Source organism: Aethalodelphis obliquidens, unplaced genomic scaffold (assembly GCF_003676395.1).
Source record: "Aethalodelphis obliquidens isolate GAN/ISIS:26980383/991018 unplaced genomic scaffold, ASM367639v1 scaffold49, whole genome shotgun sequence".
Classification (NCBI taxonomy): domain Eukaryota; kingdom Metazoa; phylum Chordata; class Mammalia; order Artiodactyla; family Delphinidae; genus Aethalodelphis; species Aethalodelphis obliquidens.
In genome coordinates, this window is record NW_020837993.1 from 12,110,532 (window position 1) to 12,126,572 (window position 16,041).

Below are 16,041 nucleotides of genomic sequence, written 5' to 3' on the forward strand. Positions count from 1 at the left end.
ATCCATTCTTCTGCCTCAGTTATTCTGCTATTGATCCCAAATAGAGTATTTTTAAGTTCATTTATTGTGTTGTTCATCATTGCTGGTTTCACCTTTAGTTCTTCTAGATCCTTGTTAAATGTTTCTTGCATTTTGTCCGTTTTATTTCCAAGATTTTGGATCATCTTTACTATCATTATTCTGAATTCTTTTTCAGGTAGACTGCTTATTTCCTCTTCATTTGTTAGGTCTGGTGGGTTTTTATCTTGCTCCTTTATCTGCTGTGTGTTTTTCTGTCTTCTCATTTTGCTTATCTTACTGTCTTTGGGGTCTCCTTTTTGCAGGTTGCAGGTTCGTAGTTCCCGTTGTTTTTGGTGTCTGTCCCCAGTGGCTAAAGGTGGTTCAGCGGGTTGTGTAGGCTTCCTGGTGGAGGGGACTAGTGCCTGTGTTCTGGTGAATGAGGCTGGATCTTGTCTTTCTTGTGGGCAGGTCCACGTCTGGTGGTATGTTTTGGGGTGTCTGTGGACTTACTATGATTTTAGGCAGCCTCTCTGCTAATGGGGGGGGTTGTGTTCCTGTCTTGCTAGTTGTTTGGCATAGAGTGTCCAGCACTGTAGCTTGCTGGTCATTGAGTGAAGCTGGGTACTGGTGTTGAGATGGAGATCTCTGGGAGATTTTCACCGTTTGATATTATGTGGAGCTGGGAGGTCTCTTGTGGACCAGTGTCCTGAAATTGGCTCTCCAACCTCAGAGGCACAGCACTGACTCCTGGCTGCAGCACCAAGAGCCTTTCATCCACATGGCTCAGAATAAAAGGGAGAAAAAGTAGAAAGAAAGAATTAGTAGAAGAAGAAAGAAAGAAAGAAAGGAGGGAGGGATGGAGGGAGGAAGGAAGGAAGGAGGGAAGGAAGGAAAAAAGAAAGGAATAAAGAAGATAAAGTAAAATAAAATAAGTAAGATAAAATATAATAAAGGTATTAAAATAAAAAATAATTATTGAAAAAAATTTTTAAATGGACGGGTAGAACCCTAGGACAAATGGTGGAGGCAAAGCTATACAGACAAAATCTCACACAGTAGCATACACATACACACAAAAAGAGGAAAAGGGGATAAAATCATAAATCTTGCTCTCAAAGTCCACCTCCTCACTTTGGGATGATTCATTGTCTATTCAGGTATTCCACAGATGCAGGGTACATCAAGTTGATTGTGGAGCTTTAATCCGCTGCTTCTGAGGCTGCTGGGAGAGATTTCCCTTTCTCTTCTTTGTTCTCACAGCTCCCAGGGACTCAGCCTTGGATTTGGCCGCGCCTCTGCACGTAGGTCACCAGATGGTGTCTGTTCTTCACTCAGACAGGACGGGGTTAAAGGAGCAGCTGCTTCGGGGACTCTGGCTCACACATGCCAGGGGGAGGGAGAGGCACGGAGTGTGGGGTGAGCCTGTGGTGGCAGAGGCCGGCGTGACGTTGAACCAGCCTGAGGCGCGCTGTGCGTTCTCCCGGGGAAGTTGTCCCTGGATCCCGGGACTCTGGCAGTGGCGGGCTGCACAGGGTCCCCGGAAGGGGGCTGTGGATAGTGACCTGTTCTCGCACACAGGCTTCTTGGTGGCGGCAGCAGCAGCCTTAGCATCTCATGCCCGTTTCTGGGGTCCGCGCTATTAACTGTTCATTTTGCATTAGAGTCTTTTACAAAACATTAAGATCGTAAGAGGAAACTATATTGTTGCAAGTACCAGTTGGTTCATTTTCATTGCTCTACAGTATCCTGTATTGTAAATAGACCACAATTGTCCATTTTACTCTTGATGGACATTTGGGAAGTGCCCTTCAGAGTTGTTAACATTGCTGATATGAACATTCATGTGCATTCTTTTTGTGCTTTTACGTGTGCCTTTCTAGTATGTACCTAGGAGTGAAATTACTGGGTTATGATATGTGCATATGTCCAATTTTAGGAAATGATGACAAACTATTTTTCAAAGTAGTTATAACTGTTTATACTCCTCCAACAGTGTGTGAGTTTCCATTGTTCCATGTGATTGCCATTTGGTACTATGAGTCTTTCTAATGATTAATGAAATTGAGCACCTTTTCATATGTTTATTGAACATTTAGATATGGTGTTTTGTAAAGTGTTGGTTAAGTGCCTGTTCATTTTTTTTTATTGGGTTGTATATTTTTGGGGGGATGAGTAGGACCTCTTTATATATACTGGATAACAAGCCCTTTGTCAGTTATAAGTGTTGCCAATTATTTTCTCCAACTCCATGACTTGCCTTTTCACTCTCTTAATGGTGTCTTTTGAGAAACAGAAGTTCTTTATTATCTAATCTGATTCATTAATATGTTCCTTTACAGATAATTGTATTAGCCAGTCTTAATCCTTGGCATTTCTGTATAAATTTACACACACATACAATGTGTGGGGATTTTTTGCATTTACATTTGTAGTAACAATTATTTCCTTTTGAGCTTTGTAATATTTATTTATTTATTAAATATTATACTGGCTGGGATGAAAAATACAATGTTGAATATATTCAGGATGATGGGCCTCCTTGAAGATAGTGGACATTTTTGTCTCAGTGATAATCCCAGGGGATAAAACTCAATATCTCACCATTATAGCATTAGATGATACTGGCTTTACACTTTTTGAAGATGCTATTATCAGATAAAGGAAATTCCTTCCTACTTTTCTGTGAGTTTTTTTTTTTTTTAAATGAATGGAGGTTGAATTTTATATAGGCTTTTGAAGATTTGGGTTTTCCTTTATTCTCTTAAAATGGTTAATAACATTGATTTTGAAATAGTAAATCAACAACATGTCCCTGAAATAAACTCAACTTGTTTGCTATGCACTGTCTTCTTTACATATTGCTGAATTCAGTTTGCTTTTGTTTAGAAAATTTGCACCTATGTTTATGAATGACTTAGCCTATACTTGTTGGGTCTTTTTCTCCTAATACTCTTGTCAGATTTTAGTATCAAGATTATGCTAGCCTTGTAAAACAAATGTGAAGTGTTCCTTCCTTTTTTCTCTGGAAAAGTTTGTGTAATACTTCTGTTAATTCTTCCTTAAATATTGGAAGAATTTACTGTATAAGCCATCTGGGCCTAAAGATTTTTTTAAGGGGGGACATATTTTAAAATATCAGATTTAATTGTTTTGTATAGAAGGCTATTTAGATATCTGTTTCTTCTTGTGCCCATTTTGACAAGCTGTAGTTTTCTAGGAACTTACACATTTTATTTACATCTTCAAATCTATTGACATAAAGTTGCTCATGATATTCTCCTATTATTTGTTCTTTGTTTGATCTATAGTGACAGATCCTTTTCATTCCTACTATTAGTTATTTGTGTCTTTCTTGATCAGTCTTGCTTTATGAATTGTTTTCTTTTAAAGAACCAACTTTTGGTTTTGTGATATTCTCTATTATATGTTTGTTTTCTATTTTATTAATTTCCCTTTTTACTTTTTTTGAGACATTTATTTATTTATTTTTTGGCTGTGTTGGGTCTTCGTTTCTGTGCGAGGGCTTTCTCTAGTTGTGGCGAGTGGGGGCCCACTCTTCATCGCGGTGTGCAGGCCTCTCACTGTCGCGGCCTCTCTTGTTGTGGAGCACAGGCTCCAGACGCGCAGGCTCAGTAGTTGTGGCTCACGGGCCCAGTTGCTCCGCAGCATGTGGGATCTTCCCAGACCAGGGCTCGAACCCGTGTCCTCTGCACTGGCAGGTGGATTCTCAACCACTGCGCCACCAGGGAAGCCCCTAAAAGCTTTTAATATTATAAAATTTCTTCTAAATTTGTCACTAGTTGAATCCTACATACTTTTCATTATTTTTTATTATAATTCATTTTAAAATGTTTTATTTCCATTGTGATTGCTTCTTTGCTACATTTAGAAGTGCATTACTTAACTTAAAAATAGGTGATTTAAAAAAAAAATAGGTGATTTTTCTTGTCTAATTTCACTGTGATCAGTGATCATACTCTATATGATTTAAAACCTTTGAAATGTTTTAGGATTTGTTTTAAGGCCTATCATGTGGTCAGTTTGGGTAAATGTTCACATGCACCTGAAAAGAATGTGTGCCTGCATTTGTTGGGTACAGTGCTCTCTCTACATATGTCATCTGGGCCAATTTTGTTCATTTCATTGTTCAAATCTTCTGTATTCTTATTGCTTTTTGGTTGGCTGTTTCTATCAGATACTGAATGGTGTGTTAAAACCACCCAAACACAATTATGACTTTGTTACTCCTTTTAATTCTGTAAAATTTTTCTTTATATATTTTAAAGGCATATTATTCAGTGTATACAGATTTAATTTTTAAATATTTTCCTGGTGGACTGATCCCTTTCACTGTTATGAAACATTCCTCTTAATACCCACTAGCTCTTCTTGCCTTTGTCTGATATTAGAATAGCTATGTCAGCTTTTTGGGGATAGAGTTTGCATGGTATACCTTTATCCCTCCTTTTACTTTCAACATTTCTTTCTGCATATATTTATAGCATATCTCTTGTAAGTAGCCTATAGTTGGAGTATTAAAAAATCTGATCTGGTACTCTGTTCTTACATTGGATGTAATTACCTATAAATTTGGATTTGGTAATTAGTACTGCCATTGTACTAACCAGTGTAAAACTCTTACAATGTTTTCTATTTGTCTTGACTGCTCTCATGTTTCCTTTTCTCCTTTATTATTTTATTTGAATTTATTTTGGAGTAAATATTCTGTATCATTGTATATTCTCATTTATTAGCATATAAAACTGCTAGTAGGAATAAAACCAAGTGGGGTCACACAGAGTCCTGACTGCTCTTCAGAAGCACATGGACTTGGTTAAAATGCAAATTCCTTTTTCTTATTCCAGAAGTACTTAATCTAAATATGGAGCAGGCAAGGTGTGTTTTAAGCTCAATAGGTAATTCTGATGGACAGCCAGTTGAACCATCAATAGACTCTATTTCCTCCTCCACCTTTGAAAGGTAGGTATATAAAAGGGGGCTGAGAAAATATCTTTAGGACCATGCACTTAGCACTTCTACAGGGCCTGCTACAGGGCTCAGGTGCTGTGGCCCAGGTTAGTCTCCAGCCCACAAGCATCTGTCTGTCTACACTGTGCACAGCCAAGATACTCAGCCCAGTCAGGCCTGACCTGTTACCTCTCCTCTCTGGTGTCTGGTACCCCAAGGCCAGCAGCCCTAATGTCCTAACTTGGCTCTGTTCTCCATTGCTCCCCGATTCCCTGCAGGGTGTTTCTAGAGGACTGGCAAATCTTTGTTTCCGCCACTCAATAGGACTAGTAATGATCTCTAAGAAGCCAAACAATGTGTGTGCTGAATCTACTCAATCACCACACATGCTGGGCTCTGTCTCTGTTTTATTGTAAGTCATTACCATTACAATAATACTGGCGGCATGGTGGACTACATTTTTATAAAGTCATCTGGTATATACTGTGAGCTCTTGTTTCCTGTAGAAAGACAGGTTACCCTTAAAATTAACCACAAAAGCCCTAAAAATGTTACAAAATATGCATCTCTACCTCTTAAGAGATAGTTTAGTGCTTCCAGCTGTATCACAGATAGTTGAAATTGGCATATCAATTTTACCTTCAATGTTCAAATAAGAAAAAAAAGAAAGAACTGGAGGATAGAGCAACAACTAAACACTTTTTTTACCTAAAGCAAGAAGTTATTTGGTACAGAGACAAGACCAAAATAAATCAAGGAAAAAACTGTTAACTGGAACATAAAAATAATATCTTAGTGTGATCTTTCACCAAAAAAAAATAATATAAATATTGATAATAATTCAACAGCTACGCCCTAAAGTGACTGGAGGCATTTGAGATTTATAATATACATTACACATATAATGTTATTGTACTCATAAATGCAAATATTATGCAGAGAAACCTGACACGTTTTTCTGTTGTTCTAACAATTCTTCAAAAAGAAATTTTGTTGGGAAAGAATTTTGAAGTTTGTTGTTTTTGTTTAGCCTGAAGCTTTTAAAAACATCTTTTTACTGAAAAAAAAAAAAAAAAAAACAGACACCTTTACTGTATACAGTGTCCTTTGTGCTCCAGAGGTTGCAGCCCCCATTGGTAGAGTCTGTGTGGGTTTTACTAGTCCCCACAGTCTTAGCTTCCACTTACTTGGCTTTATAATACGGGCCCTGAGCAAAACAGGATGAAGATGCAAAATGTGACCCCAAAATATGAGAGATTGGGTGGGGAAAAGTTGCACATTTTGCTCAGGCTCTTCCTCTACAAGGCTCTGCCTCTCCTCAGTCAGTAACCTGAGAAAGTCTCTGAGGTCTGCCCTGCACGCTGGCCTCGAGATGTATCCCTGTGGGGGTCGAGAGGTGGCTACTGACCCTCCAGCCCCTACCTGTCCTCCCAGAGAGGTAAGGCAGCCCCAGGGGCTGACACTGACTCAAGCACCTGTCCTTGGACATTCTCAGGGGTGTTTTCCAGCCCTTTGTTTTGTTCTGCTTTACTGTTGTGCACTCTGATTGGGTTGGAGAGCAGGGATTTAAAGTACAGAGTCTCTTTGTTTTTCCAAGACCTCCTTTGATCAGGAGCTCAAACACATGCCCCAGAAACTGGGCTTCCTGGGTGATAGTGGCTAGGGGAACAACCTGACTTGGGTCCAGTGCCCCCAGAGAGGCCCCCAGGTAGACCCTATGGCCTGCTGGGTAGCTCTGCTGGCCTGAAGGAGGGGTTCAGGGCCACAGCAGGGAAGCGTCCCTTTCAGAGAGGAAATAAGTGAGAAATCAGCAAAGGACAAGAAGGAATGGGGCCCAAACTCCCTCCCCTTGGCCATGGAACCTGAGGGATGAGAACCTGGGGGATTTGAGAATTACCTTTGGGAAGCTAACAAATAAATAGTTACCAGATAAACTGGAAACAGCTTTCTGGGTACTTGCATGTTTAGGTATTTCCAGACACATTTAAAAGGAATTCTTCAAGACTGTGCCTTTTGTTCAGGCCTGTTCAGTGCCAAGTTTCACCAGGCTTCTCTCCCAAACGGGACTGTGATCACAGTGAAAAGAGGGTCAGGTAACAGCAACACCATAGCCTACAGTATGCACTCTCACTTCCATTATTATCTCATTTGATCCTTATTCCAACCCTGTGAGGGGGCAGGGCAGGTCTGGTTATTCCCATCGGAGAGACGAAGCACACGGCATGGAAGGTTTAAACACTGCCCATGGCAGAAAGGGATCCGTGAGCCCTGGAAGCTTGGCCCCCTGGTTTGGTCCTGCCACCACCATTCCATTGCCACTTCTAGCTCATTTTTGGGAAATGAGCTGCTCTCTGTGGCTAAACGCACCTGGAAAAAGTGGGTTGACTTAGCACTTCCCAAAGTATCCTGAGGACAGGCAAGGTGGGAAGGGGAAGGCCTACAACAAAGTGGGCTCCAAACGTCTAAATTCATGAATGGAACAATTAGAAGTGGAAGGGTTCTCAGGAGAAATCTTTGAAATCTGAGTCCTAACTCCAGTAAAATCCATGGAGATGCTTATATTAAACATTTTAACACAAATTAACATTTTGTTAAATACGTCTTGGTGGGGGGGAAGGTGCTGGTTAGAAAGAGGGAAGGGCAAAATCTGTGGTCCCTGTGGGTCCTGAGGCTACAGCAATGGAGGAGGGAGCACTTCCGGCTCCCAGCAGCCCTTGCAGCGCACTGTGCACCAGGAGCTATGCGGGCTTCAAGCTAACAGCCATGCTGACCATTGGGAATGAGGTGCCTGTTGGCCCCAAGCCCATTCTTCAAACCGTCTGTCTCTTTGCCTTCAGTGGCTTCTTCCTTCTCCTCCTTCTCTTCCTCAACCTCTTCCTCTTCATACTCATCCTCATCATCACTTCTCACATCCTGGATATTCTAGACAAAAGAAACAATGGGCTGTGAGTGACAACCTTCCAGAAAGACTCTTGAGTGAATAAGCAAACAAATGGGCTCAGTTTAGAGATATGGCTCCCTTCAGAGAAAACACAATATTCAAACAACCAAACATTCACCAACATAGAACATATCATGGATCATAAAATAAACCTTAACAAACTTAAAGAATCAAAATTATGCAAAATATGTTTCAGGTCCTAATGGAATTAAGCTAGAAATCAATATAAAAAAATAATGGGAAAATTTCAGAACACTTGGAAATTAATCAACACTCTTATAAATAATCAGTGGATCAAAAGAGTAAGTCTCAAGGGATACTAGAAAACATTTTGAATTAAGATTAAAACACATCACATTTTCTTCAGTGTAGTTAAAACAGTGTTTAAAAGAAAATGTATACCATTAAATGTTTATATTAGAAAAGAAGAAAAGTCTGTAATAATATGAGCTTCCAACTTACGAAACTAGGAAAAAAAAAAAAAAAAGAAAAGCAAAATAAGCCCAAAATGAGCAAAAGGAAGGAAATAACAGAGATGAGAAATCAATGAAATTGAAACAGAGATAACCTGAGTAGTCTTAAAAATATGAAAAAAAATTAAATATGTAGTTTAAAATCTTCTGAAAAAGAATATCAGGCACAAATGGTTTCACTGGCAAATTCCATGAAATGTATAAAGAAGAAATAACACCAAATCTCCACAATCTCTTCTAGAAAAAAGAGGAGGGATCACATCCCAATTTATTTTATGAGGCCAGAATTACCCTGATACAAAAACCAGACAGACAGTATAAGAAAATACAGCTACAGAGCAATATCTTTAATGAACATAGACATTAAAATCCTTAATAAAATATTCCAAATCAAAACCAGGAATGTATAAAAAATTATACTATGATAAAGTGGGGTTTGTCCCAGTAATGCAAAGCTGGTTCAATATTTGGAAATCAATGAATGTAATCCATCATATTAATAATCTAAAGAAGGGAAAAAATGATTATATCAATTGATGCAGAAAAATCATATGACAAAATTCAACATCCATTCATGATAAAAAAAAATTGTAAAACTTCTCTACAAAGAAGGAATAGAAGCTAACATCATACTTAACGGTGAATAACTGAATGCTTTCCCCCTAAGAATAGGAATAAGGCAAGGATGTTCACTTTCACCATTCCTATTCACATTGTACTGGAAATCCTAGTCAATGAAATAAGGCAAGAAAAAGAAATAAAATTCATACAAATTGGGAAGAAAGAAATAAAAGTGTCTCTATTATTTATGTACAAAATACCAAAGAATCAACCAAAAAACTCCTAGAATTAATATGTGAGTTTAGTACTAAGGCTGCAGGATAAAAGGTCAACACATAAAATCTCTTTCTCTCTCTCTTTGTCTCTGTCTCTCTGTCTTTTTCTTTCTCTCTCTCTCTCTCTCTCTCTCTCTCTCTCACACACACACACACACACACACACACACACACACACACAATCTTGATTTCTAGACACTAATGTAGTAGGCTAAAAAATGTCCTCAAAAATATTAGGTCCTAATTTCTGCAATCTGTGAATGTTACCTTACATGGTAAAGTTTTTTGCAGATATTATTAATTAAATTAAGGATTTTGAGATGAGAGATTATCATGGACTATCCAGGTGGCCACTCAATGCCATCACATGTGTCTTTATAAGAGAGGCAGAGGGGATTCAACACAGAGGAAAGGCAATATGAAGAAGAGGTAGAGATTGAAGTGATGTAGCTACAAGCCAAGGAATGCTGGCAGCCACCAGAAGTTGGAAGAGGCAAAGAACAGATTCCCTGCTGTGTGTGAAGGGAACACAGATCTGCCACACTTTGATTTCTGCTCAAAACTGATTGTAGACTTCTGACCTCCAGAACTGTAAAAGAGTAAATTTCTGTTTTTTTAAGCCACCAAGTTTGTAGTAATTTGTTATGGCAGCCATAGTAAACTAACATGACTAGCAATGTCCAACTAAAACAGAAATTTAAAAGTCAGTAACATTTACAATAGTTTCAAAAAATAAAACACTTAGGTACAAATGTAACAAAGCATGTATAGTATCTGCATGTAAAACCTACAAAACTCTGAAGAAAGAAATCAAAGATCTAAATAACTAAAGAGACATACTATGTTCATGGCTTGGAAGTTTCAATACAGTAAAAATGTTGATTATCCCCATATTGATCTACAGATTCCACATAATACCATTAAAATCTTAGCAAGATTTCCTATAGATATAGACAAGCTGATTCTAAATTCTATATGGAGAGGCAAAGGAACTAGAATAGCTAAAGCAATTATGCAAAAGAAGAATAAAATTGGAAAACTCGAACTATCCAATTTTAAGACTTTACTATAAAGTTATAGTAATCAAGACTGGATGGTATTAGCAAAGGGGTAAACAAATAGATCAATGGAACAGAATAGAGAATCTAGAAACACACCCACACAAATACTGCCAATTGAGTTTTGACAAAGGTGCAAAAGCAATTTAATGGAGAAAGGATAGTCTTTTCAACAAATGGTGCTGGAGCAAGGAGAAATCCATAGGCAAAAAAGTAAATTTTAACCTTACACATATGTTAACACAAAATGAATTGTAGATCTAAATGCAAAATATAAAACTATAAAACTTTTAGAAGAAAACCTATGACCTTGGGTTGCATAACGAGTTCTTAGACAAGACACAAAAAGCATACTCCATAAAAAAATGATAAACTGTACTGCATCAAAATTAAAAACTTTTGCTCTATGAAAGGTACTATTTAAAAAAAAAAAGAAAGATACTATTTAGAGAATACAAAGACAGGTTACAAACTGGGAGATAGTAATTACAAATCCCATATCCAACTAGTATGGATAATAAAGAATTCTCAAAACTCAACAATAAGAAAAAACATTTAAAAAATGGGAAAATATTTAAAAATACACACTTCTAGGAGGATATAGGATGTCAAATAAACATATGAAAAGATATTCAATATCATTAGCCATTAGGAAAATGCAAATTAAAATCATGATTAGATAAAACTATCATAAGAATAGCTAAAATTAAAAATCCTGAGAATACCAAGGATGAAGAGTAACTGGAAGGAATTCTTATACACTGCTGATGGAAATGCAAAATGGTATAGACACTTTGGAAACAGTTTTTACTTATAAAGGCAAACATACATATACTGTATGTCTCAGCATTCCTACCCCAGAGTATCTACACTAGAGAAATGAAAATTTATATTCACACACAAAAAAATGTTTATAAAAGCTCTATTCATAATTGCCCAAAATTGTAAGCAACCCAAATGTTCTTCAAGAAGTAAATGAATGGTACATCCATACAATGGAATACTACTTACCAATAAATAGGTACAAACTACTGACATTTATAAGAAGTTGGATGAATCTCAAAAGCATTATGTTAAGTGAAAAAAGTTTGTTTCAAAAGGTTACCTACCCTCCCAACAAACAAAAGTCCAAGACCAGATGGCTTCACAGGTGAATTCTATCAAACATTTAGAGAAGATCTAACACCATCCTTCTCAAACTATTCCAAAAAATTGCAGAGGAAGGAACACTCCCAGACTCATACTATGAGGCCACCATCACCTGGATGCGAAAACCAGACAAAGATATCACAAAAAAATAAAATTACAGACCAATATCACTGATGAATATATATGCAAAAATCCTCAACAAAATACTAGCAAACAGAATCCAACAACATATTAAAAGGATCATACACCATGATCAAGTGGGATTTACCCCAGGGATGCAAGGAATCTTCAATATACACAAATCAATCAATGTGATACACCATATTAACAAACTGAAGAATAAAAACCATATGATTGTCTCAATAAATGCAGAAAAAGCTTTTGACAAAATTCAACACCCATTTATAATAAAAACTCTCCAGAAAGTGGGCATAGAGGGAACCTACCTCAACATAATAAAGGCCATATATGACAAACCCACAGCAAACATCATTCTCAATGGTGAAAAACTGAAAGCATTTCCTCTAAGATCAGGAACAAGACAAGGATGTCTGCTCTCACCACTATTATTCAACATAGTATTGGAAGTCCTAGCCATGGCAATCAGAGAAGAAAAAGAAATAAAAGAATACAAATTGGAAAAGAAGTAAAACCATCATGTTTACAGATGACATGATACTCTACATAGAAAAACCTAAAGATGCCACCAGAAAACTACTAGAGCTAATCAATGAATTTGGTAAAGTTGCAGGATACAAAATTAATGCACAGAAAACTCTTGCATTACTATACACTAACAACAAAAGGTAAGAAAGAGAAATTAAGGAAATAATCCCATTCACCATTGCAACAAAAAGAATAAAATAACTAGGAATAAACCTACTTAAGGAGATAAAAGACCTGTACTCAGAAAACTATAAGAAACTGATGAAATAAATCAAAGATGACACAAACAGATGGAGAGATATACCATGTTTTTGGGTTGGAAGAATCAATATTGTGAAAATGACTATACTACCCAAAGAAATCTACAGATTCAGTGCAATCCCTATCAAATTACCAATGACATTTTTCACAGAACTAGAACAAAAAAATCTTAAAATCTGTATGAAGACAAATGAGACCCTGAATAGCCTAAGCAATCTTGAGAAAAAAAAAAAAAAAATGGGGCTGGAGGAATCAGGCACCCTGACTTCAGACTGTACTACAGGGCTACAGTAATCAAGACAGTATGATACTGGCACAAAAACAGAAATATAGATCAATGGAACAGGACAGACAGCCCAGAGATAAACCCATGCACCTATGGTCAACTAATCTATGACAAAGGAGGCAAGGATATACAATGGAGAAAAGACAGTCTCTTCAATAAGTGGTGCTGGGCAAACTGGACAGCTACATGTAAAAGACTTAAATTAGAACACTCCCTAACACCATACACAAAACTAAACTCCAAATGGATTAAAGACCTAAATGTAAGACCAGACACTATAAAACTCTTAGAGGAAAACATAGGAAGAACACTCTATGACATAAATCACAGCAAGATCTTTTTTTTTTTTTTTGCGTTACACGGGCCTCTCACTGTTGTGGCCTCTCCCGTTGCGGAGCACAGGCTCCGGACGCGCAGGCTCAGCGGCCATGGCTCACGGGCCCAGCCGCTCTGCGGCATGTGGGGTCTTCCCAGACCGGGGCACAAACCCGTGTCCCCTGCATCGGCAGGCGGACTCTCAACCACTGCGCCACCAGGGAAGCCCCAAGATCTTTTTTGACCCATCTTGTAGAGTAATAGAAATAAAAACAAAAATAAACAAATGGGACCTAAGGAAACTTAAAAGCTTTTGCATAGCAAAGGAAACCATAAACAAGATGAAGACAACCCTCAGAATGGGAGAAAATTTTTGCAAATGAATCAATGGACAAAGGATTAATCTCCAAAATATACAAACAGCTCATTCAGCTCAATATCAAAAATAAAACCAAAACCCAAAAACCAACCCAATCCAAAAATGGGTGGAAGACCTAAATAGACATTTCTCCAGAGAAGACATACAGATGGCCAAGAGGCACATGAAAAGATTCTCAACATCACTAATTATTAGAGAAATGCAAATCAAACCTACAATGAGGTTCACCTCACACCGGTCAGAAAGGGAGGTGAGATGAATTGGGAGATTGAGACTGACATATATACACTAATATGTATAAAATAGATAACTAAAGAGAACCTGTTGTATAACACGGGGAACTCTGCATCACTTCACTATACAGTAGAAACTAACACAACACTGTAAAACAACTATTACCCCCCCCCAAAAAAAAACGAACACAACATTGTAAAACAATTATACCTACCAAAAGACATACTGATGTAGTTTTCATGGCATTCTTAAAAAGACTAAACTGTAGGGATGGTGAACAGATAAGTGGCTGCCAAGAGCTGGGGTGGAGGGAGGAGTTATTGGGGTGACAGAATTATTCTGTATCCAGATTATAGTGATGGCTACACAAATCTACACTTGTGTTAAAATTCACAGAACTGTACACCAACAGGAAAAAATAAATTTCACTGATGATAAGTTTAAAAATAAAACTTAAATGTATTTCTTTTTAGAACGCAAACACTATAGTTTTCCCAATAAACATCTGCTAAGTAAAGTATTGCTCATGCGGGCATTTTGGTTGTCAGGATATTTTTATTGTTGGGAATAGGATGTTTCCTATTTTCTTTATGCAGGAATTCCTTCAAGGACAGTTCTTAATTAAGAGTAATATGTTTCTCCTCTTCTTTACAGTGTTCTGAAAGGAATTTTGTGAGGAAAACTCCTAGAAGAATAACACTGTCCCAATGAATGCAGATGGAATTGCTGCAGATCAGACTTCATTGCAAAAGATAATGATGGTATGAACTATTAAAACAATACCAAGAACTCAAGCTCTCTGCAAGGCCAGTGTTGGATCTGACCCCTGACCCTCTAAGCCAGTTCAGAAACATCTCTATTAAACCCAGCCTAGAAAAGAAAAAAACTATGGAAGGTGCAGGCTGTTTCCTCACGCATCATTTTTCAAGATGATATCCATAACCATAAGAGTTTTCCCTTTTTGTGACCTGAAGACTAAAACTGACCACCTCTGGAGATTCTTGGGGTATATGTAACCAAATACTTCCTTGCATACAAGCTTCATGCAAACACAGCTTAAACAACATCAACAACAACGTACACACATTCTGCTGTCTTAATCACAGAAATATAACTTCATAGGCTCTTTTCTGTATGTTTTGCTCTTTTCACAACAACACAGAAAGGGTCCCAAAATAAACAAGGCTCACTGTAAACACTGAGGAATAAACTTGGCATCTCATCAGTTAAGATGCAACAGAGAAACGCAGCCTCTCCATGATTTGCTGGGAGCCAGGATCAGAGTGCTCCCCCTGCAGACGGAGTCTTTGAGGGAAGGGCCATGCTTGGCTGACGTTTGCTTTCATGGATGGTGCCTCTTGGCTCTCCTTTTCTTTCCTCAAAAGTTTTTTGTAGGGAACAAGGGGAAATCTGAATCAAAACAAAGAAACTAATTTCTCCCCAGAAAGGCATACTAGCGTCTTCCCACCCCTTTCTCCAGGACTTGAATAGCTGCTTTAGCTGAGAAATAAATTCATCCTGGAGGATGCTCCCCATAGCTTGAAGCCACATCCTCCAGCACCCTCACCTCTGAGAAGAGGGCCTGGACCATATTCAGGCTTTTAGAAATGTATGACATCCTCACAGTCATAAAGGTTGGGGAGCACTACTGACTTTTAATGAGCATTGGCTAGGGATGCCGCATACCCTACAATGTGCATGACACCCTAATGTCCTGCCAGACCTGCATTTGTAATTATCCAAGCCTAGAATCTAATTCCATTGTACATTCAAGCACAGGAATTCTTGCATGGTTTTAATATATTCTCAACTTTTCAGGACTGCAACTATGTACATAAATCCAAGGAAGACTATACTTCATTTTGTTCAGAACTTCACAATTTCAGAAAGCCATGTCACTGATGGCAACCCTACCAGTGGCATTTGAGGCTGTGTCAGTCTGCACTTGCAGCTGCCCCACTCATGCTGAGTCTCCATATAAGCAAGCACAGCATCTGCCAACTTCATTACATTCTCTAGGGCAGTCATGTACACGTTACACACGAAATGCATATTTTATCAGAAATGTTTTTCATCTTATTTCTTTTTTATTACGTTGTGGCATTATATTGCTTTTTGAAATTATGCTTTTAGGTGAGTGATATTACCTAGGAATTTAATTTCAGGCTAGTGAAGAGGGTGTGGGTCCAACAGGTTGGAGAACCACTGCCCTTGAAGATGAATCAAGCTCAGAAAGGATTTCCTGGTAGTAAGAGTTTGTTAGATAGATGTATAGGTGGTTGCACACTATAAAAACTTGAATACACCATTGTAAAGCAATTGTACCCCAATAAAGATGTTAAAAAAAAACTTGAATAATGCAAATTGGAAATTGAACAGTATTCAAAAATATTAATAAAACCTCATATTATATTCAATTTCATCTTGTATATGCTATCTGTAATATAACAATAACAGCAATGACACCCTTAAGGG

The 16,041-nt window shown here is 37.9% G+C and overlaps 1 protein-coding gene across 1 annotated transcript in view; it reads right to left on the minus strand.

Moving 5' to 3' along the window:
• Nucleotides 1–4,703: 4,703 nt before the first annotated feature.
• The window catches only part of CERS3 (ceramide synthase 3), a 123,255-nt gene continuing 111,917 nt past the window's right edge, over nucleotides 4,704–16,041 (minus strand). Inside the window, exon 11 of the mRNA XM_027083229.1 lies at nucleotides 4,704–7,890. Within this exon, the coding sequence (XP_026939030.1) occupies nucleotides 7,723–7,890 (168 nt within the window). The 3' untranslated portion in view covers nucleotides 4,704–7,722. The remainder of the gene's footprint in view (nucleotides 7,891–16,041) is intronic.